This window comes from Salvelinus alpinus, chromosome 20 (assembly GCF_045679555.1).
Source record: "Salvelinus alpinus chromosome 20, SLU_Salpinus.1, whole genome shotgun sequence".
NCBI lineage: Eukaryota > Metazoa > Chordata > Actinopteri > Salmoniformes > Salmonidae > Salvelinus > Salvelinus alpinus.
The window spans coordinates 46,665,842-46,688,406 of NC_092105.1; the positions used below are offsets into that span (position 1 = coordinate 46,665,842).

Sequence of the window (22,565 nt, forward strand, 5' to 3'; positions counted from 1 at the left end):
AGGTAGGACGCAATCCAAGCGTGGGCCGCGCCGGAGATGCCCAGCTCGGAGAGGGTGGAGAGGAGGATCTGATGGTTCACAGTATCAAAGGCAGCCGATAGGTCTAGAAGGATGAGAGCAGAGGAGAGAGAGTTAGCTTTAGCAGTGCGGAGCGCCTCCGTGACACAGAGAAGAGCAGTCTCAGTTGAATGACTAGTCTTGAAACCTGACTGATTTGGATCAAGAAGGTCATTCTGAGAGAGATAGCAGGAGAGCTGGCCAAGGACGGCACGTTCAAGAGTTTTGGAGAGAAAAGAAAGAAGGGATACTGGTCTGTAGTTGTTGACATCGGAGGGATCGAGTGTAGGTTTTTTCAGAAGGGGTGCAACTCTCGCTCTCTTGAAGACGATTCCAGATTGTCCATTTTCCTTTGACCTGTCCTCTTTTTAGGATATGTTAACATTACAGCGCATTTTCTTTTGATTGAGCGCCATTTAGGTTAGGCTATTTGATCGGAGAAACCTGCATGATGTATGAAGTGTCCATCTCATTACCTTTTATCTCCAGCCTGTAGGCTACAGAAAAAGTCCACATACTCTATCTGCTACATAATTTATGTTAGATTATTTTTGAGACGGAACGTTGGTGGAGTGCCGTTGTGACCTCTCCTAACAGCACCCTGGAGAGGCGGGCTGGGAATGGACAAGAAAAATATTTTGCGCCTTTGACAAAGTGGGCACTGCTTATCACAGGGAGGTTTCAGCGCTCACCTAAAAAGCCCATATGCCATTGGTTGAGACATTTTTGTTGTTTTGGGGCAGAATTATGTGAGGCTTTATGTGTTGTTGGTGCGTCTAGCTCAGAATATGCCGCCATGGGCGGTGCCATCAATACACACTCAAACAAGGTACTATATCCACCCACTCCCCTCATGCATACTATCCTTCAAACACAATACCCACCAGTTAGTCACCCATACCAGCCCCTTACTAATACTGACTTTTCTCAAATTTAGTCTTCAAGCCTTCAATCAACTATGCCTCCACATTACAGAGAGAACTACAGTACAAGTTGTAGCCCATTCGTAAACACACCAGCTATGACAAGACACGGACTATGTTTATGCCTAGTTCCAGTATATTTATTTCTTCATCATTGAGTCATGGAAAAATGTAAATAGTCCGGTGGCCATTTGATTAATTGTTCAGCAGTCTTATGGCTTGGGGGCAGAAGCTATTAAGGAGCCTTTTTATCCTAGACTTGGCGCTCCGGTACTGTTTTCTGTGCGATTTTAGTAAGATTTTAGGTGATGGATGTTCCTGGTACTGAGCTTGATGTTGATGCCACTGCAGGTGTTGATGGGATCGGACTCTAAATAGAACACAATGTTAGTTATATTATCCTCTGCGGCAGTTGGCTAGCGAGCTAATGTAACCTAACGAAGCTAAGGTTAACTTGCAAAGTTACATCACCAGATAGCAGCTGGCTAATTACATTCATATTATTTGGAATGTCTAGCCAGCGTCTTATGAAAGCTAGCTAGATGTTGGTTTAGATAAACACATGTAGTTCGTTAGCCAGGTAACGTTACCTCAGCTTGACTTATTTTCTACTGCGCTAATGTTGGCTGATGCCTTCCTCTTTGAAGTGAAGGAGAACATCGATGGAATAGCATCACTTTTCAAAGTTTGATGACATGGCAACCCCATCAGTTGAGATTACTGTTCTGTTTCGAAGTCCTCTGGCTGAAAGTGCTGGCTACAAACAGACATTTTGATATGTCTCACATCAATTCGATACACCTCCACGGGGCTGTTCTCTTTGTCGTTTGCTTACAACCAGGAAATGTAGCTGGCCCGTTTCTACTGGTGGGATGCAGAAACGCTCGTATATGCGTGTAGTGAGAAAGTGCAACCTTTTTATGGCGCATATGATATGTAGACATATATAGTGAAATAGAGTAGCCGTGTAATGTACCTGTAAGGCGCCCACATATTAGGTTCGGTTTGCTCCTAGCAGAACTCGGCTAGGCGACGCTAACGTCTCTGTCTCGCATACTCCATTAAAAGACCTTCGCTTGAAAATCTAGAAAAACGGGCAATATTACTGTTTGTCCCTCTTGAGATGCCATAGCAACAAAATAGCCAGTATATACTTAATCAGAATGAATCTAAAAACGAATCAAGAAATCTAAGTCATTTTGATGTTTTTGCCTAGGAGGCCATCTTTGCGTAATTTTACATCTAACCGAGATGTTTGGTGTAGTATTTCTGATGAGCTGTGAGATGTGATGGCCCTCAAGTTTGACCCATGAGTGAGTTGATAAACAATGTGAAAGAAAAGGTTGTCTCATGAGAACTGCGTCTGACCTTTTGAGTGACCCTCTGGCTCAGTTTCCTCTCTTGTTTCTCATTATGAAACGATTACATATTGCTCTGTCTGTGTTGATGGTTATAGAATGATTATAGTACATTTGGAGATTACGTATATTTTTGCTTCCAGGGTCCTACACTTTCAAGTGTCCAATCAAAGCTGCCCAATTCAATCCCATGCTATTATTGTGCCAAAAGCCCAGTATAGGGCACCGGATGCTTTTTAGAAAACGCCTGTGCTAAATACTCATTGATAGAGCGCTAAATACTCACACTCATTGCTTTTTTACATAAGTAGAATAAAAGCATGCGTTAGATGAAGGGTTCATTGTCTTGTTCATTTCATTTGTCATGCTGTGATCCATCTAGCTACCACTTTATTAACTTCTTATACAAAGACACAAAGGCCTAAAACGCTGATCTCTCTCTCGCTCTCTCTGCACCCCTCCATCCTCCCACCTCTCAGCCTCTAAAAAACAGCGGGTGCGCTTCAGCAACATCATGGAGGTGCGCCAGCTCCCGTCCACACAGGCCCTGGAAGCCAAGCTGTCCCGCATGTCCTTCCCCGCCGCCAAGGACCAGGAGGCCGTGCTCCGCACTGTGGGCAAGTTCACCGTCACCGACGTGGCCAAGATCAGCTTCTTCTTCTGCTTTGTGGTGAGTCACATTTTTATAGTGTGAGAACTTGTTTTGTTAGTGTCTGTAGACTTATTGACTTGGTAGTCTCTCGAACTTTAGTATACTAGCTGGGCACCTCCGTATTAAGTTGGAGGAAGAAAAGTCAGTATCTTAAATGCATCTTTGGAGTATATACATTTGGGATTTCGTTCTATTGCCTAAGGCAATAAAGGCTTTTTTTCTATTTTTAATGTCTGTCAACTTAATCTAAATAGTTAAACTTGTCACATTACTGTTAACTGTCAGTAGTAGGTGAGTTACCTACAAAGTTTATTATCATCATTGATGAGTTATTGCTGGTAGTACTACTAATTTTGCTGCAGTGTGTTTGCTGAAGAACACCCCCAGGGTCGTTCCATGTCATTTCAGCAAGTCATGACACCCACCATCTCAGATTGTTCTGAGATCCTTTCTGTAATTAGAAACAGATAAGATTATTATTTTCTGAAATAAAATTGGATCTCTGAGAAATGAAGTTACACTGAACAAAAATATAAACGCAACATGTAAAGTGTTGGTTTCATGAGCTGAAATAAAACATCCGTGACATTTTCTAAATGCACAAAAAATGTATTTCTCTCAAATTGTGCACACAAATTTTAGTGAGCATTTCTCTGTTGCCAAGATAAACTATCCACCTGACAGGTGTGGCATATCAAGAAGCTGATGAAACAGCATGATCATTACAGAGGTGCACCTTGTGCTCGGAACAATAAAAGGCCACTCTAAAATGTGCAGTTTTGTCACACAACACAATGCCACAGATGCCTCAAGTTTTGAGGGAGCATGCAATTGACATGCGGACTGCAGGAATGTCCACCAGAGCTGTTGCCAGAAAATGGAATGTTAATTTCTCTACTGTAAGCCATCATTTTAGAGAATTTCGCAGTACGTCCAACCGGCCTCAACCGCAGACCATGTTTAACCACGCCAGCCCAGAACCTCCACATCTGGCTTCTTCACCTACGGGATTGTCTAAGACCAGCAACCCAGACAGCTGATGAAACTGTGGGTTTGCACAACTGAAGAATTTCTGCACAAACTGTCATAAACCGTCTCTGGGAAGTTCATCTGCGTGCTCGTCATCCTCACCAGGGTCTTTACCTGACTGCAGTTCGGCATCATAACCGACTTGAGTGGGGAAATGCTCACCTTCGATGGCCACTGACACGCTGGAGAAGTGTGCTCTTCACAGATGAATCCTGGTTTCAACTGTATCGGGCAGACCGCGTGTATGGCCTCTTGTGGGCGAGTGGTTTGCTAACGTCAACGTTGTGAACAGAGTGCCCCATGGTGGTGGAGAGGTTATGGTATGGGCTGGTATAAGCTAAGGACATTGAAAACCATTGTATTTTGTCAATGGCAATTTGAATGCACAGAGATACCGTGACGAATCATCCTCTGCCATCACCTATGTTTCAGAATGATAATGCGCGGCCCCATGTTGCAAGGATCTGTACACAATTCTTGGAAGCTGAAAATGTCCCAGGTTTCCACGGCCTGCATACTCATCAGACATGTCACCCATACTTTGGTTTTGTTTACCTGCCCACTGTTTCAAATGCTAACTTTTTTTTGTGGCACAAATCCAATGCAATTCTTTAAAAACAAACACCATCTAGTGGTCAGACCTGGTAATATCAGGATGCAGGATAGGACATAAACCTAACAACTTCAGTGACTAATTTCTCTGAACTAGAGGTCGACCGATTAATTGGAATGGCCGATTTAATTAGGGCCGATTTTCAAGTTTTCATAACAATCGGAAATCGTTTTTTTTGGCCACCGATTTGGACGAATTATATAATTCTTTACACATCTTTATTTAACTAGCCAAGTCAGTTAAGAACACATTCTTATTTTCAATGACTGCCTAGGAAAGGTGGGTTAAATGCCTTGTTCAGGGGCAGAACGACAGATTTTTACCTTGTCAGCTCGGGGATTCAATCTTGCAACCTTACAGTTGACTAGTCCAACGCTCTAACCACCTGCCTCTCATTGCACTCCACGAGGAGCCTGCCTGTTACGCGAATGCAGTAAGAAGCCAAGGTAAGTTGCAAGCTAGCATTAAACTTATCTTATAAAAAACAATCAATCAATCAATCATAATCACTAGTTAACTACACATGGTTGATGATATTACTAGTTTATGTCCTGCGTTGCATATAATCGATGCGGTGCACATTTGCGAAAAAGGACTGTCGTTGCTCCAACGTGTACCTAACCATAAACACCAATGCCTTTCTTAAAATCAATACACGGAAGTATATATTTTTAAACCTGCATATTTAGCTAAAAGAAATCCAGGTTAGCAGGAAATATTAACCAGGTGAAATTGTGTCACTTCTCTTGCGTTCATTGCACGCAGAGTCAGGGTATATGCAACAGTTTGGACCGCCTGGCTCGTTGCAAACTAATTTGCCAGAATTTTACAGAATTATGACATAACATTGAAGGTTGTACAATGTAACAGCAATATTGAGACTTAGGGATGCCACCCGTTAGATAAAATACGGAACGGTTCCGTATTTCACTGAAATAATTAACGTTTAGTTTTCGAAATTATAGTTTCCGGATTCGACCATATTAATGACCAAAGGCTCGTATTTCTGTGTGTTATTATGTTATAATTAAGTATTTGATAGAGCAGTCTGACTGAGCGGTGGTAGGCAGCAGGCTCGTAAGCATTCATTCAAACAGCACTTTCGTGCGTTTTGCCAGCAGCTCCTCGCTGTGCTTCAAGCATTGAGCTGTTATTGACTTCAAGCCTATCAACTCCCGAGATTAGGCTGGTGTAACCGATGTGAAATGGCTAGCTAGTTAGCGAGGTGCGCGCTAATAGCGTTTCAAACGTCACTCGCTCTGAGACTTGGAGTAGTTGTTCCCCTTGCTCTGCAAGGGCCGCGGCTTTTGTGGAGCGATGGGTAACGATGCTTCGAGGGTGGCTGTTGTCGATGTGTTCCTGGTTCGAGCCCAGGTATTGGCGAGGAGAGGGACGGAAGCTATACTGTTACACTGGCAATACTAAAGTGCCTATAAGAACATCCAATAGTCAAAGGTATATGAAATACAAATGGTATAGAGAGAAATAGTCCTATAAATACTATATTAACTACAACCTAAAACCTCGTACCTTGGAATATTGAGGACTCATGTTAAAAAGAACCACCAGCTTTCATATGTTCTCATGTTTTGAGCAAGGAACTTAAACGTTAGCTTTTTTACATGGCACATATTGCACTTTTACTTTCTTTTCCAACACTTTGTTTTTGCATTATTTAAACCAAATTGAACATGTTTCATTATTTATTTGAGGGTAAATTGATTTTTATTGATGTATTATATTAAGTTAAAATAAGTGTTCATTCAGTATTGTTGTAATTGTCATTATTACAAATAAAAAATCGGCCAATTAATCGGTATCGGCTTTTTTTGGTCCTCCAATAATCGGTATCGGCGTTGAAAAATCATAATCGGTCGACCTCTACTCTGAACAGGGGATATTAACATCACCAAACTCACTGGGAATACATTACATAGGATGAAAAAAGAATCCTCTGAGCCGCAGCTCCATACTACTTGTCAGACATAGGGAACTGACACTACATTTGTGACCAAAAATATTGGCACCCTTGCACTTTTTTCAAGTAACTCACAATTTTCATAACAAATAAGTTGAAATTGGCCAAAGTATTTGGTCTCCACAATTCTTTATTTCACTGTTAAAATTGCAGAACCTTTTTTTGATTCAGAACTTAATATATCAATTTAAATCATTAAATAAACAAATGGCATTGACAAAATTATTGACACCCTAGAGTCTTAATATTTTGTTGCACAGCCTTTGGTCAAAATAACTGCAATCAAGCTTTTCCTATAGCCATCGATGAACTTCCTGTACCTCTGTACTGACAATTTGGCCCACTTCTCCCAGGGTGCTTTCTCCCAACTACTGTTTTCAGATCTCTCCACAAGTTGTTGGCCACTTCAGAACAGTCCAGCGTTTTGTCTTGAACCGTTCCTGGGTGCTTTTTAAAGTGTTTTGGGCGTCTGCTGAAAGACCCGTGACCTTCGACAAAGACCCATCTTTCTGACACTGGGTCTGACATTGCGCTCCAAAATGCCTTGGTGTTCTCCTGATTTCATTATGCCATGCACACGTTCAAGGCACCTAATGCCAGAGGCAGAAAAGCTACCCCAAAACATCACTGAACCTCCTCCATGTTTGACTGCTCGGAAGGTGTTTTCTTTGAAGGCTTATTTTTTTTCTTTTTTTTTCTGTAAACATAGATGGTGTGCTTTTACTAAAATGCTCTAATTTGGTCTCATCTGTCCACAGCACATTATCCCAGAAGGATTTTGGCATGTTCAGGTGTGTTTTGGCAAGTTGCAGTCGGGATTTCTTATCTCTCTCTCTCAGCAGTGGGGTCCTCCTGGGTCTCCTACCATATAACCCCCTTTCATTGAGTTGGTGTCGGATGGTGCGAGTTAACTCTCTTAACTTGGGTCTGAATGTCTTGAATCTGTGTGGCAGTTGATCGAGGTGCTTTCTCCACCAATCCTTCGCTTCCATCAAGTTGTCTCTTGCAACCATGTCCAGGGAGGTTGGCTACAGAGGCATGGGCCTTAAACATATTGATAACATTATGTACGGTGGAAACCGGAACATCAAGGTTTCTGGAGATTCGAGATTGTTTATGTTTGGCTACAATGGGGCGGCAGATAGCCTTGTGGACAGAGCATTGGGCAAGTAACTGAAAAGTTGCTGGATCGAATCCCAGAGCTAACAAGGTAAAAATCTGTCGTTCTGCCCCACTGTTCCCCGGTAGGCTGTCATTGTAAATAAGAATTTGTCCCTAAATGTCTTGCCTAGTTAAATAAAATAAAAAACACTTTAAAAATATATATTATTGTCTGACCTCTTCAGATAATTCTGTTTTTCTTTTCTCCATGCTCATTGCGGTACACACAAAGTGACACAAAACAGGAAGAATGAGTCGTTTTCTCTATTAAAACGGTTTGAATTAGTGTTTTTTTATATTGCAGGCACCCCAGGTGAGTTTAATTCCAAAGTAGAGGAGAATCACCTGCTTGAAATCAAATTATTTGTAACTACTTCCAGACGGTGCCAATAATATTGTCTGGGTCATTTTAGGACTTCTTTGTGGAATAAGCTAAGATGTTGTAAATTATTCTTGTTTTGTTCAACTGTAAACCAAAGACATATGTGGATACCAAAATATTTTTTCAATAGTTTTCTGATAGACATGGTGCATTATTTTAAAAAAAAAAGTTTTGGCCACGACTGTATATACTCGTTGTTAGGGTGGGATTGGCGGGTGGGTTCCGTGGGTGGCTTTTTACCATTTCTTTGTAATCATCAGGTCTTACTCATTGTTAGAATTTTTGGAGGTCCAAATCGGACGTTATTTTAATGTATTGAATATTATATGAATCCTAACATTGAAAGTAGCCAATTTGGGTGCGATCAATTTTCTTAATTTCTCAGAGATCAAATTATATTTCAACAAAATGTTACAGGAATGCTAATCTTATCTGTTTCTAACTACAGAAACGATTTAAGAACAATCTGAGATGGCGGGTGTCAAACCTCTTTCTTGTGCTTTTTGAGGTGGAATGACCCCCCCCCCCCAAGAAGTCATGGCTTTGTGGTTTGCCCTTCATGAATAGTGTAAATTAGTGTAAATTAACACATTATGCATGCAGAATCCTGAACTCGTTTATCTTACAAACTTTGTGCTTGTAAACAAATCTTTGTATCATCACTCATTTCCCACATGAGCAATGACTCAGAGCTGAGGGAAAACTACACACATGAGTAATTGTCAATCTACCATATTTGGTACACATTAAAAGTGTCATGCTGACCCGTATCTGCCTCCTGCTCTCCCTCACAGTGGTTCCTAGCCAACCTCTCCTACCAAGAGGCCCTGTCTGACACTCCGGTTGCCATAGTGAACGTTCTGTCCTCCACTTCAGGTGAGTCGGTAGACTAAATATGACTTTACACAGCTAATTTTACATGTGGGATCTTACAATGAAAAAAACATGGATGTTTCTAATAAAAAATAAAAAAAAGTCAGTATTGTTCCTTTGTAATAACTTGTTGCAAAGAAATGTTACGATGTTAGAAAACTACAGAATGGGTATTTCAACATGTCACCTTACACAGGTTGTTGGTATTCTCGCTGGTATTTGTCTCACCAGGTCTCTTCACCCTCATCCTGGCGGCCGTATTTCCCAGTAACAGCAGTGACCGCTTTACTCTGTCCAAGCTTTTAGCTGTGGCTCTGAGGTAAGCCATGACATCAACTGAATTATTGTAGTTACTCTGGTTTCTTACTATTATCTGTGGTTACATTGTTTTTCTGGTCCCTTTCCCCATAGCATGGGAGGAGTGGCTCTGGTCAGTTTTTCCAGCATGGACAGCCCCGATGGGAACGGTGCTACAGGTAACAATGGGAGATAGAAGTGCTCCAGATAAACATCATTCCTCAAAACCTTTTTGTATTTGTTTGTCTTTTTCCCTTCCTCCTGTTACTTTTCTATCCCACTTCATATTGTATGTATTTGTCATGCCTTGCACCGTACTTGATTTGTGTCCTAGAAATGGGCTATATAAATACAATGTATTATTTAAGCATTAAATCATCTCTAGACGTGCAGGCCATGCCTCGATGTCACGTTTGCTTGCATTGCAGAAAAAACATTTGGAGAGTAACCATGAGGAAGGGATGTATTAGCATAACATAACATGATGAAGTCGTGTAATGTTCAGGCTCCCTGTGGTCGTTGGCTGGGGCTGCGCTGTACGCCGTCTACATCGTCATGATCAAGAGGAAGGTGGACCGGGAGGACAAGCTGGACATCCCTATGTTCTTTGGTAAGTAGATCATAGTTAGGTCTTAAACATCTTACTAGAGTCAGGTGTGGCAGCTTGGTCTGTTGCTGATTTTCAGATGGTCTTTTCTTCACTGATATAACTCCATATAATGATCCTGAATTGTGTATACAGTGATTATATTCAATGAAATGTTTGTAATATGTAATATATAACATTTTCACCTGCAAATAGCGCTAAATGTCAACATATCAGTATTAATAAAGTAGTAATCTTCTCTTATTTGTGTCTCTTAGGATTTGTGGGGTTGTTCAACCTGCTCCTCCTATGGCCAGGCTTCCTAGTGCTTCACTACACAGGCTTTGAGGCCTTTGAGCTGCCCAGCAAGCTAGTGTGGACCTACATCCTCATCAACGGCCTCATCGGCACTGTGCTCTCCGAGTTCCTCTGGCTCTGGTGCGTCTCGGTTGGTGAATGAATGGATGGATTGATTGGTTTGATTGATTGATCTGCTATTCACACTACGGAAACACACACTGTGCAGAAACACGTATCTTGAATCGGAAAATGATATATGTGTGCGTAACTTGGACTTGCAGGTAAATCATGCATTGATGTGAATGGGAGATATGCACCAAAATGCAAGTTAGCCACACATATCTCGGGTTAAGATTCGTCCCTCTGTCTAACGCAGTGGTCACCAGTCAAGATCACTTTCAGTCAAAAAGCAAGCCGAGATCTACCGCTCATATTAAAAAAATAGATAATGTAACGTTACCAAAATAAAAACTGTTCTGTAGTATTGAGGTTTGTGCAGTAAGCTTTTTTATTTTACTGGACTCTGGGGGGGGGGAAAACAAGGTAAAATCATGACGTCAGTGATCTTCAGGTCGGAAAGTCGGAGTTCTAGAAAGATGCCAGAGTTTCTGACTTGGAATTCCGAGTTGGATGACCGTTCAAAACTTTTTTGTCCAGTCGGATCTCGTTTTTTTCAGAGTTCAGTTGTGTTGAATGTTGGAAGTCGGAGATTTTGAAGTTCCCAGTTGTTTTGAACACGGCATTAGTCTCAGCGGAGGGGGGAGAGAGCAGCAGAGGGTCCGCCTCCTTCCTTTCCTCCGGTGAGACTGACCAGAGAGAAGGGACACCGTCTTCCCCCTGATGGTGAAACTCAAGTCAGACCGCATCTGCATCATGCACAAATTCAAACTGTTCCTATGAGCAAAGAAAGTGAAATATTCTTCAATATTAAAATAGACACGACACACTGATAATAATATTAAAAAACGCAGGCCTATCGATACACTTGGCTACTCATTCATTGCAGCTGCAGCATGAGTGGAAGTATGGAGAAGCATGTTATGTAATGATGTTGAATAAAAACAGTGTTGATGGGGCTGAATAAAAACCTAGACATGAACTCACTCCTAAAAACAGCAGCTCTTTGCTGTATTCATGAGCAGACTTGCTCTGGTCATGGTTTTAAAAGTTATGAAATCTCAGTAGGCTGGTATCCAATTTTTGTCGTGGAAGCTGTAGGCACGGTGATTTGAGCAATCCGATTGGCCAGCGCAGTAGATCGACCTGTTGGTGACCACTGGGCTATAGTGTGATATGCAGAGTTATGCCAAGTGATACAATTTTTTGTATTGCATAAGAGGAGCTTTTTTGCATTTGATTTAATTGTAACCTTGTTGTGTGTTCAATATAATGTTGTGTGTTCTCTCCATAGGGGCTGCTTCCTTACCTCCTCCCTCATAGGCACTCTGGCCCTCAGCCTCACCATCCCACTGTCCATCATAGCAGACATATGCATGCAGAAGGTAAGAGGGGGCACTATTATTACTGCATGTCTATGTTGCTATCACACCCTTGAGCATGGCTGCTCTACCAAAGGTGGAGTGTCAGTTTATAGGTCAAATAAAGTGGAATTGGTTTGTGATGGATGCTTTGTCACATGGCACTTAGCGTAATGAGTTTTATGACAGGGCATCATCTAGCAAGGTTATGAGTGAGTTTTGTCTGTCTGCCTGTGGGGATCTAACTTTGAAACCTTAGAAGCTATTCCCTTAGTAGACTGCATGGGATATAGCATCATTCGAAGTTTAAAAATAGCATTCTTTTTTTGTGGCAATAGTTAGACAACTCCCGTGCTTCTGATGTTGGATATCCAGTCTGCTGAGATGTCAAGTCAACAACTCTCATTTCATAAATACAGTACATGCTAGCTAGTAACACTGAAGTTCAAGGACAATGCACTCATCTCATCTTGTAAGAAGCCATCCTTCTGAGATGGTGGTGATTGTTATACATGTAGCTGTATTGCAAGTTTTGGAATGTTATTGACCCACTGTTAGGCAGCCGGCACTTGCTGTACATCTATAGGTATACTATATAAGCAGCTATCACATTCTTTACTGCTATATTTCGGTCCCCAGGTGAGTTTCTCCTGGCTGTTTTTCGCTGGAGCGGTTCCCGTCTTCCTCTCCTTCTTCATCGCCACTCTGTTATGCCACTACAACAACTGGGACCCCGTCATGGTGGGGCTACGAAGAGTGTTTGCCTTCATATGCCGCTCGAAACATCGGATTCAAAGGTACTGGGGAAAAACACGCTACTCTTTGTATTGTTGCCTACTGTTTACTTGGCCAATGCTTTGTAAGGTTTTACTTTCACAGGAATTGTGTATACACACACACACTTAAATTTGCCCAAATTGAAATGTGCCCCATTGAATCCAGGACAATGGATAGTGTTGGTTGCCTTTAGGCTTGCTGGGATTGTATTTAAATTATTTTACGTTTATGGCGCTAATTTGATATATTGTGATTGCACTCAATTCTTATCTGAATGCTAGTTGTTACCATTCAGGTAGTGTTTATGATCATGGTCATGATGATAAGGATAATCCTCTTCCCTCAGATTGCCAGAGGACAGTGAACAGTGTGAAAGCCTTATTCCCTTACACACTGTCTCCCATGACAACGAAAGCTTCTGCTCGTGATCCACCAGCCAGTCACAGGGTAAGGAGACACAACTTTATTTTTTCTATGTCCTGCTACAATCTGAGGTTACCTACATAGAGCCATGACTGCATGGAACTCTATTCCACATCAAGTAACTGATGCAAGCAGTAAAATTTGATTTAAAAAACAGATTAAAAAAATACCTTATGGAACAGCGGGGACTGTGAAGCACCACAAACATAGGCACAGACACATGCATACACACACACACACAATAACATACGCACTATATACACATACACATGGATACCCTAGGGAAGAGGCCCCGACCCCAGTGATCTGCGTGAAGAGGAGGCAGAGAAAGAGAGGCCGGAGGGCGAGCTGCCTTCTGAAGAGTAGGAGGCGATCTAATAAACCCCGACTCTCCTCAATTCTGCTCGCAAACATGCATTCTTTGGACAATAAAATGGACGAGTTATTGGGAAGATTAAACTACCAACGGGACATTAAAAACGAACATCTTGTGCTTCACGGAGTTGTGGCTGAAAGACGGCAATATCAACATACAGCTGGCTGGTTATACGATGTACCGGCAGGATAGAACAGCACCGTCTGGTCTGTATTTTTGTAAATATCAGCTGGTGCACGATATCGAAAGGAAGTCTTAAGCTATTGCTCGCCTGAGGTAGAGTTTCTCATGATAAGCTGCAGACCACATTACCTACCGAGAGAGTTCTCATCTATAATCTTTGTAGCTGTTTACATACCACCACAGTCAGAGGCTGGCACTAAGATAGCATTGAATGAGCTGTATTCCGCCATAAGCAAACAAGAAAATGCTCACCCAGAGGCGGTGCTCCTAGTAGCCGGGGACTTTAATGCAGGGAAACTTAAATCACTTTTACCTAACTTCTATCAACATGTTAAATGTGCAACCAGAGGGGAAAGAACTGGACCACCTATACTCCACACACAGAGATGCATACAAAGCTCTCCATCGCCCTCCATTTGGCAAATCTGACCATAATTCTGTCCTGATTCCTGCTTACAAGCAAAAATTAAAGCATGAAGCACCAGTGACTAGATCAATAAAAAAGTGGTCAGATGAAGCAGATGCTAAACTACAGGACTGTTTTGCTAGCACAGACTGGAATATGTTCCGGAATTCCTCCAGTGGCATTGAGGAGTACACCACATCTGTCATTGGCTTCATCAATAAGTGCATCGATGACATCATCCCCACAGTAACCGTACGTACATACCCCAACCAGAAACCATGGATTACAGACAGCATCCACACTGAGCTGAAGGCTAGAGCTGCTGCTTTCAAGGAGGGGGACCCTAACCTGGAAGCTTATAAGAAATCCCGCTATGCCCTCTGACGAACCATCAAACAGTCAAAGGGACAATACAGGACTAAGATCGAGTCGTACTACACTGGCTCTGGCGCTCGTCGGATGTGGCAGGGCCTTCAAACCATTACAGACTACAAAGGGAAGCACAGCCGAGAGCTGCCCAGTGACATGAGCCTAATGGACGATCTAAACTACTTCTATGCTCGCTTCGAGGCAAATAACACTGAAACATGCCTGAGAGCACCAGCTGTACCAGAAGACTGTGATCACGCTCTCCACAGCCAATGTGAGTAAGACCTTTAGACAGGTCAACATTCACAAGGCCAGACGGATTACCAGGACGTGTCCTGCGAGCATGCGCTGACCAACAAGCAGGTGTCTTCACTGACATTTTCATACTTTCCCTGTCCGTATCTGTAATACCAACATGTTTTAAGCAGACCAGCATAGTGCCCAAGAACACTAAGGTAACCTGCCTAAATGACTACCGACCCGTACCACTCACGTCTGTAGCCATGAAGTGCTTTGAAAGGCTGGTCATGGCTCACATCAACACCATCATCCCAGAAACCCTAGACCCACTCCAATTTGCATATCGCCCCAACAGATCCACGGATGATGCCATCTCTATTGCACTCCACACTGCCCTTTCCCACCTGGACAAAAGGAACACCTATGTGAGAATGCTATTCATTGACTACAGCTCAGTGTTCAACACCTTAGTGCCCACAAAGCTTATCAATAAGCTAAGGACCCTGGGACTAAACACCTCCCTCTGCAACTGGATCCTGGACTTCCTGACGGGTCGCCCCAACGTGGTAAGGGTAGGCAACAACACATCCGCCACGTTGATCCTCAACACAGGGGCCCCCCAGGGGTGCGTGTTCAGCACCCTCCTGTACTCCCTGTTCACTCATGACTGCACGACTCCCAACACCATCATTCAATTTGCCGATGACACAACAGCGGTAGGCCTGGTCACGACAACAACGAGACTGCCAATAGGGAGGAGGTCAGAGACCTGGCTGTGTGGTGCCAGGACAACAACCTCTCCCTCAACGTGATCAAGACAAAGGAGATGATTGTGGACTGAGCACACCCCCATTCTCATCGACGGGGCTGCAGTGGAGCAGGTTGAGAGCTTCAAGTTCCTTGGTGTCCACATCACCAACAAACTAACATGGTCCAAGCATACCATGACAGTTGTGAAGCGGGCACGACAAAACCTATTCACCCTCAGGAGACTGAAAAGTTTTGGCATGGGTCCTCAGATCCTCAAAAGGTTCTACAGAGGCACCATCGAGAGCATACTGGCTGGTTGCATCACTGCCTGGTATGGCAACTGCTCGGCCTCCGACCGCAAGGCACTACAGAGGGTAGTGCGAACGGCCCAGTACATCACTGTGGCCAAGCTTCCTGCCATCCAGGACTTCTATACCAGGTGGTGTCAGAGGAAGGCCCTAAAAATTGTCAGACTCCAGCCACCCTAGTCATAGACTCTTCTCTCTGCTACCGCACGGCAAGCGATACCGGAGCTCCAAGTCTAGGTCCAAGAGGCTTCTAAACAGCTTCTACCCCCAAGCCATAAGACTCCTGAACATCTAGTCAAATGGCTACCCAGACTATTCACATTGCCGCCCCCCCCTCCCCTCTCCACACCACTGCCACTCTCTTGTCATATATGCATAGTCACTTTAATAAACTCTACCTACATGTACATACTACTTTAACTAACCGGTGCCCCCGCACATTGACTCTGTACCGGCACTCCCCTATATATATTGTTATTTTTTACTGCTGCTCTTTAATTACTTGTTACTTTTATCTCTTATTCTTTTCCGTATTTTTGAAACTGCACTGTCGGTTAGGGGCTCGTAAGTAATTATTTCACTGTATTCGGCGCATGTGACTAATAACATTTGATTTGATAACAGACACAAATATTTGTCCAATGATATTTGCCACTTATCGTCAGGAAAACACTGGATTAACTCACTTCCTATAATCATGTAATTTGTTTGTCTTTGAACATCTGTCTCGCTTTTATCTACTTCAATGTTTAGACACAGTATTGCGTGAGAGAGGAAGGACATGACTTAGGATGATCATCAAGTAAATATTTTAGATAAGACTCCAAGGGATCTGGATTTCACCATGTGAAAAAATGTAATTAGTTTTCCCTTTTTAGGGTTTTCAATACATTTTAAATGAAGACATGGTGTCTCGTAGATGTGCTGTTGGTGAATGCTGTATTAGAGCTAACCATTGAGTACTTATTCTGAGCTTCCAGACTATCCAGGATTTGTCTGATAAATACCCTCCCCCTTTTACCAAGGTAGACATGCTGCTGGATTTATGCTGATGATGTAGCAAGGTTTTTTTTTCTCAACCCAACCAGCTGGAGGCTGTGGTTTTCATAGCAATAATGACGACTTAAGCTGTGTTTGAATACTCATACTAACCACACTAACGTTCTATTTGTGACGTAAATAGAGAATGTAGTATGCTTATTGGTCATAGTATGGATATAGTTAGTATGCCAAAAGTTCCCCAATGTCGTAATACATTCGCCAAAATACGAAGTATACAAGCAGTTTACACTATTTCTGTGCTTTTGGAGCACATAATGCAATTCTTCAGCAAATGGGCGTGGCTTCACAACATTTCAGATTTGAAGAAAATGGCGGAAGATATGCAGCCGAAGTCCGACGAGTGTATTGAAATTCATTGCTTTAACTAATTATGACAAATGTTAAGTAAATGTTGAGCAATGTAATAAAGTAATGCCTTTTCAAAGACGTTGTCTGGCAATTTGTTAGCTTCGCTAGCTTTACGAAGCACGTAGCATATCATTACAGCAGTTGCTTTTATGTACCGGTATGTTAGCTAGCTACCATCCTAACGTTAGTTGGCTACTAATATAATGAACTTACCAGTATATTAACTATATGCTATCTAACTACCCAGCGTATGACTTGATTATTCACGTCATGCTTAGCTAAGTGGTATAGGTGTGTGTTCTCAATGGATATTGTTAATGAAGTTGTATGCTAACAAGCTATGCTAACAAGAAGTTGCATAGCAACAGCATCAACTTCCGGTAGACAGGCAACACAGCTTTAGTCACAATGCGTTTGAGACCCTCCGTGGGGCATCTAACGACCTGATATCGGCAAGATAAAAAAATATGACAATGTGAACAACAGGCACATGAAATGGATGTCTTTGAGATCTCCCTTTTTATATCAGAATAAGTCAGTGAGACCTGCAAACATCTGTCTCCAATAGAAAACCAAGGTGTACTCTCACCTTTTTCTGTCTCTCACCAGATCGTGAATACAGCGCGGAGCGGCTTGCTGAAGTGACAATCTTGAAGCAACCAAACAGAGACCTTGAACTAACCCCAGTGCCTCTTATTCAACCTATTTATTCTCTGCCGTGTGGAATTGACGCTCCATCTCTACAAGATGAACTCTTTTTACTTTGTACAGCGTTGATGCGACTCGTCGTTGACTGAGATTGTGTGTTTTGCTGTGTTGAATGTGTAAAAAGAAAAACTTGACGGTACTGAAGGTGCCGGTCATGGAGTCGGTCATGGATTTGATCATCAGGCTATTAGGTGATTTACACATCTGATGTAGAGATCTGGGCGTATTCACAAATAATCTCAGAGTTAAAGTATTGATAAAGGATCCGTTTTGCCTTTTAGATCATAATGAATAAGATTATATAGACAGGGAGGACCTGTCCCTTGATCAGCACGGCTACTCTGAGACACAGAGTAGCAGTTCCTGTGAACAAGCAGTCTCAGAAGTTTGAGATTAGGAGACGGCACTACAGCCTATGAACTACCGCATTTGATTTCTCCCCCATATTCTACATCTCTCCATCTCTGGCCCCTGGCAGCCAGGTAATGTTGGATCATGAAGGCAAACTGTGTTGAAGCCTTTTGTATGTGTTAGAATGGGAACGAACATTAACCCCTCGACTAAGCTAAGCTGCTATACAGAAGTTATAATGCTGTTGCCTTTCCAACCGAAAACAGTAACCATCTCAAAACAGGTGTAAATACTGTACTACGCCATGAAATTCGAATGAAGTATTCTTACTTTAGTTTGTGTTTTGAAAAATGACTACTACAAAGACCCTCTGAGTATCTAGCCTTCGTGTTCTCCGAAAAATGGTTTACTCCAATGTTTTTTGTTCTTTTAAAGTCTTGACTGTTATGACACTAAAAAGGATTTAAGACAGACCAAGTACATGGATTTTCCAGTATGTTACAGAAGCGCTATTTTTCATCCAATTAGATTCCCATAGTCGTAAATAGAAAATGTTATTGCATCTGAGATGATTCATACCACTTTGCTGGGTATTGCAGAGCCACGAACGGGGACCTGATCTGATTGAATATCTTTCACCTGTTGAAAACGGACAATTTTATGCTATAATAGAGTTTCTATGTCCAACAATTGTATTTTAGACACGTTTTGTTTGATCGGCACATGAAATGCAAATCAATCACCCACTCACCCTTATTCTATTGCTGATTTTATTTGACTTAAACACATGTTTGATCGGTTAAAGTGAACTGTCTCTTCTGTAACCCTTGATGTACACCATGACAACGGGCATGTTATCAATGTTATTCCACCAGCTGTCAACCTGTGTACAGAACTTTATGGAGTGTTTGCCCAGCACCCATTGTGGATGGAAGACATTTTATGACTTGAGCTAACTGCAGGAAGTAATAACTTGCCCTGTAAAGTGAAAAAAGTTCAGCCCATCAAGTGCATGTTTTACCTTTGTCCAACTCGGTTGTTACTTTCACATTGTAAAAAAATAAAATAATCATCTACCCTAGCCAGTAGCTCTTATTACCATCAGCTATGATTCATGCACAAAGGAAACCAGCCGTGAGATGTATTTGGATGTTTAAAACATGTGGTTCCTGTAGCCTATTTTTACTTGCGAAAAACCCAGGCACTCTGGAAGTATACATCCTACGAAAGTTGATCATTTGTTTCCTATCTAAACATTTATCAGATTTCCCCCCATATCATCCATGTTGAAGTCTCTTATTGACGGGCGAGGTGCCAGATACATAAGTGCATTGTATATATTTTCTCAAAGCTCATGTTTTTAAAAGGTTTTTTCAAAAATGTATTTTTTTCAACGGTTCTTACGAAATGTGCGTATATCTTATGAAGGTTGTTTTTTTCTTTCTCAGGTACTTTGGTGGAAGGATGACTTTCTCTGTCCAATCAGATTTTGTTTTTTCATCATTTCCTGTCCTTTATTAATGGATCTCTTTTAAAAAGATGTATACAGATTTATCTAAGTGTGATCATCGTAGTTTAGCCTATCATCACAGGCTCTTTTAAGAGTCTTTGGTGAAATTGCGTAAAGTCCTTTTTCTAATGTTATGCTGCACTATTAAAACTGAAGATTTTCATTCTTGTCTCAAATATCGTTTTTTTAGTAGGTATGACTCCAGTGCTATTTTCCCAAATCAGATTGTAAGAATTTTTTTAAATTGTGATTCTTCCCTTACGAAAGCAGTAAAAGAGTATTATACATATATAACTGAAAAACGTATAAAAACTTGTGGTAAATTCGGACATACTATAGAATATAGCATTCTTATAGTAAAAATATAGCAATAACTAAAGCAATGTTATAGTGATCCTATAAGATTATTATAGAAATATTCTGATGGTAAATTCGGGACATACTATAGTATTCTTAAAACAATAAAATTACTTTGCTAAAATATTTACCTAGCCTAATATTTCCCAATGATATCGGTAATTTTTTTCATTAAAATCCAGGAAGTAATTTTTGATTAATTTGCGCCAAGCCGCGACTTGGGTCAGAGTCAGAACTTACTTACAAATCTTTGGAACAAGAGGAAGAGTATCAACCAGATGACACAAACTGAAGAAAACATTAACCTAGTAGGTCGATTTTTGTAACATGTTTCAAAGCAAAAAAGATTGTTCTTGGGCAATTCAATGACAAGACAACATTTGTTGCATAAAGTGAGGATAAATACATAGTTTTTCATACATTCTAGATACAATCGTAAATGTCGCATTTTGAAATAAAATTGTAGAATTCTAAATACTGATCCAACTAGCCTAAAAACGGTCTCTGGTAAAGGCTAATGCCTAAGCAAATGTTCTAAGGAGGTTAAAATATTTTTCCGATGAATCACCCCTTTTAAGTAAGTAAATGTTTTTGAATTATAAAACAGTTCTCGTCGTCCTTTCTGCCATGACTCAAGTTGTTTGCTTGCTGTACTCCGTTAGATAGTTTTAGTAGTTAACGAGAAATAGTTTTGTGAATATGTTTTGCATAATCCTATATGGCGCTCTATAAATTAAAACACTTATAAGACAAATTATCATTGTACTACAATATGCGTTAAACATTTACGTTAAATTAAGTAAAACTGCACATCCATACAATATTTTTCTGCTTGCTGTATTGTTACAATGTTAATAAACCTGCTTTTGTATTCAAATTGTGACTAGTTTGCATCCCCGCTGTACAGCTCAAGTCACCCTACCATGCTGTCTCGTAGGGTTGTGACGGCTATGTCTTGGAGTGCTGCTTTTGGGGTTTGGAGGAAGGGTGTGGATCCACCAGCCATGATGTCTGGGAATACACAGTATGACAGACAGTTAAAGAGATTTAATACAGATTCATTTGACCTCCAACTTCTAATCATGTTTTTTACTCTCAATCTTTACTCCTCATATTCTGATCATCATGCTTAAACCAAACACACTCACCGTTAGAAACTGTGTTTCCTCTCTCACCGATGTGAGTTTTGGAGATGGGTGTGGATCCACTAGCCATGATGTCCGGGAACACACGACAGACAGTTAGAGAAAGTGAATACAGATTCATTCAACCACCTCCTTCCATCTTCTAATCATCTTTCCTACTCCTTATTCTGGTCATCATGCGTAAACCAAACACACAGACACCCTTTGAAGTTGTGTCTCAGTCTCTCCCTCTTTAGGTTTTCCACCTCCTGGAGCAAACCTGACAATTTAGAACACATGCTATCATTAGACTTGCATGTAATATGCATTCAACTATCAATTGGTAGACACGACAACTGCACCTACTCACAGATACACCTACAACTGAACCTAATCACAGTATCACAGTTTGCAGACGACACAACCGTGGTAGGCCTGATCACCGACGACAGCCTATAGGGAGGAAGTCAGAGACCTGGCCGGGTGGTGCCAGAATAACAACCTATCCCTCAACGTAACCAAGACTAAGGAGATGATTGTGGACTACAGGAAAAGGAGGACCGAGCACGCCCCCATTCTCATCGACGGGGCTGTAGTGGAGCAGGTTGAGAGCTTCAAGTTCCTTGGTGTCCACATCAACAACAAACTAGAATGGTCCAAACACACCAAGATAGTCGTGAAGAGGGCACGACAAAGCCTATTCCCCCTCAGGAAACGAAAAAGATGTGTCATGGGTCCTGAGATCCTCAAAAGGTTCTACAGCTGCAACATCGAGAGCATCCTGACTGGTTGCATCACTGCCTGGTATGGCAACTGCTCGGCCTCTGACCGCAAGGCACTAGAGGGTAGTGCGTACGGCCCAGTACATCACTGGAGCTTAGCTGCCTGCCATCCAGGATCTCTACACAAGGCGGTGTCAGAGGAAGACCCTAAAAATTGTCAAAGACCATAGCCACCCCAGTCATAGAGTGTTCTCTCTACTACCGCATGGCAAGTTGTGGGGTTTTTATAAGGTTTTTGACATGCTTAACTAACTATTCTTATGCATTAAAGTTTGAATTGCTGACTCTTGTGAACCTGCATTTTCCATTTGTCTCTACTCTTACCAGTGCTCTGTCTAGCCATGAATATCAGCCTGAAATGTGTGTGTGTGTTAAAGAGAGCGCTGTACTGTATGAAATGTGTGTGTATGCAACAAATGTATCAGTAGTGTGGGCGCTGTACTGTGTGACCGAGACTGTGTTAATCTTAGAGAGACACAGGAGGGGGGCGAATCAGGAGACTGCTGAATAGACAATAACAGATAAACTATACACACGAAAAACATATGTGAGGTTCTGAGTTATGCACTATAACCCAATACTATAACAAACGTGATTAGCAACTATATCATATGTGATTGAATATTGTATTGTATGTGATTGAATACTATAACAAATGTGATTTGATATTGACAAACTGTTTGAGCGCCTGGATGTCTGTGTGTGTGTGTGTGCTGGAAGTAACAGTTAGCTCAGATAAGAAGCTGGGAAGCTGTAGTTAGCCTTGAGCGAGAACAGAGGACAATGCATACAGGTGCAGATATC

The 22,565-nt window shown here is 41.7% G+C and overlaps 1 protein-coding gene across 7 annotated transcripts in view; it reads left to right on the plus strand.

The window, feature by feature from the left end:
• Window positions 1-22,565, plus strand: part of LOC139547006 (solute carrier family 35 member F5-like) — a 121,069-nt gene that overhangs the window by 14,594 nt on the left and 83,910 nt on the right. For 5 of the 7 annotated variants that reach the window (XM_071356034.1, XM_071356033.1, XM_071356035.1 and 2 more), the window contains 10 exons: window positions 2,818-3,008; window positions 8,948-9,029; window positions 9,258-9,345; window positions 9,438-9,502; window positions 9,829-9,933; window positions 10,188-10,347; window positions 11,621-11,711; window positions 12,327-12,484; window positions 12,811-12,911; window positions 17,539-19,661. In XM_071356034.1, the coding sequence (XP_071212135.1) occupies window positions 2,818-3,008; window positions 8,948-9,029; window positions 9,258-9,345; window positions 9,438-9,502; window positions 9,829-9,933; window positions 10,188-10,347; window positions 11,621-11,711; window positions 12,327-12,484; window positions 12,811-12,892 (1,022 nt within the window). In that variant the 3' untranslated portion in view covers window positions 12,893-12,911; window positions 17,539-19,661. Of the gene's footprint in view, window positions 1-2,817; window positions 3,009-8,947; window positions 9,030-9,257; window positions 9,346-9,437; window positions 9,503-9,828; window positions 9,934-10,187; window positions 10,348-11,620; window positions 11,712-12,326; window positions 12,485-12,810; window positions 12,912-17,538; window positions 19,662-22,565 lie in introns of those variants that run through there. The other 2 variants (XM_071356038.1, XM_071356039.1) reach the window with 2 other exon arrangements.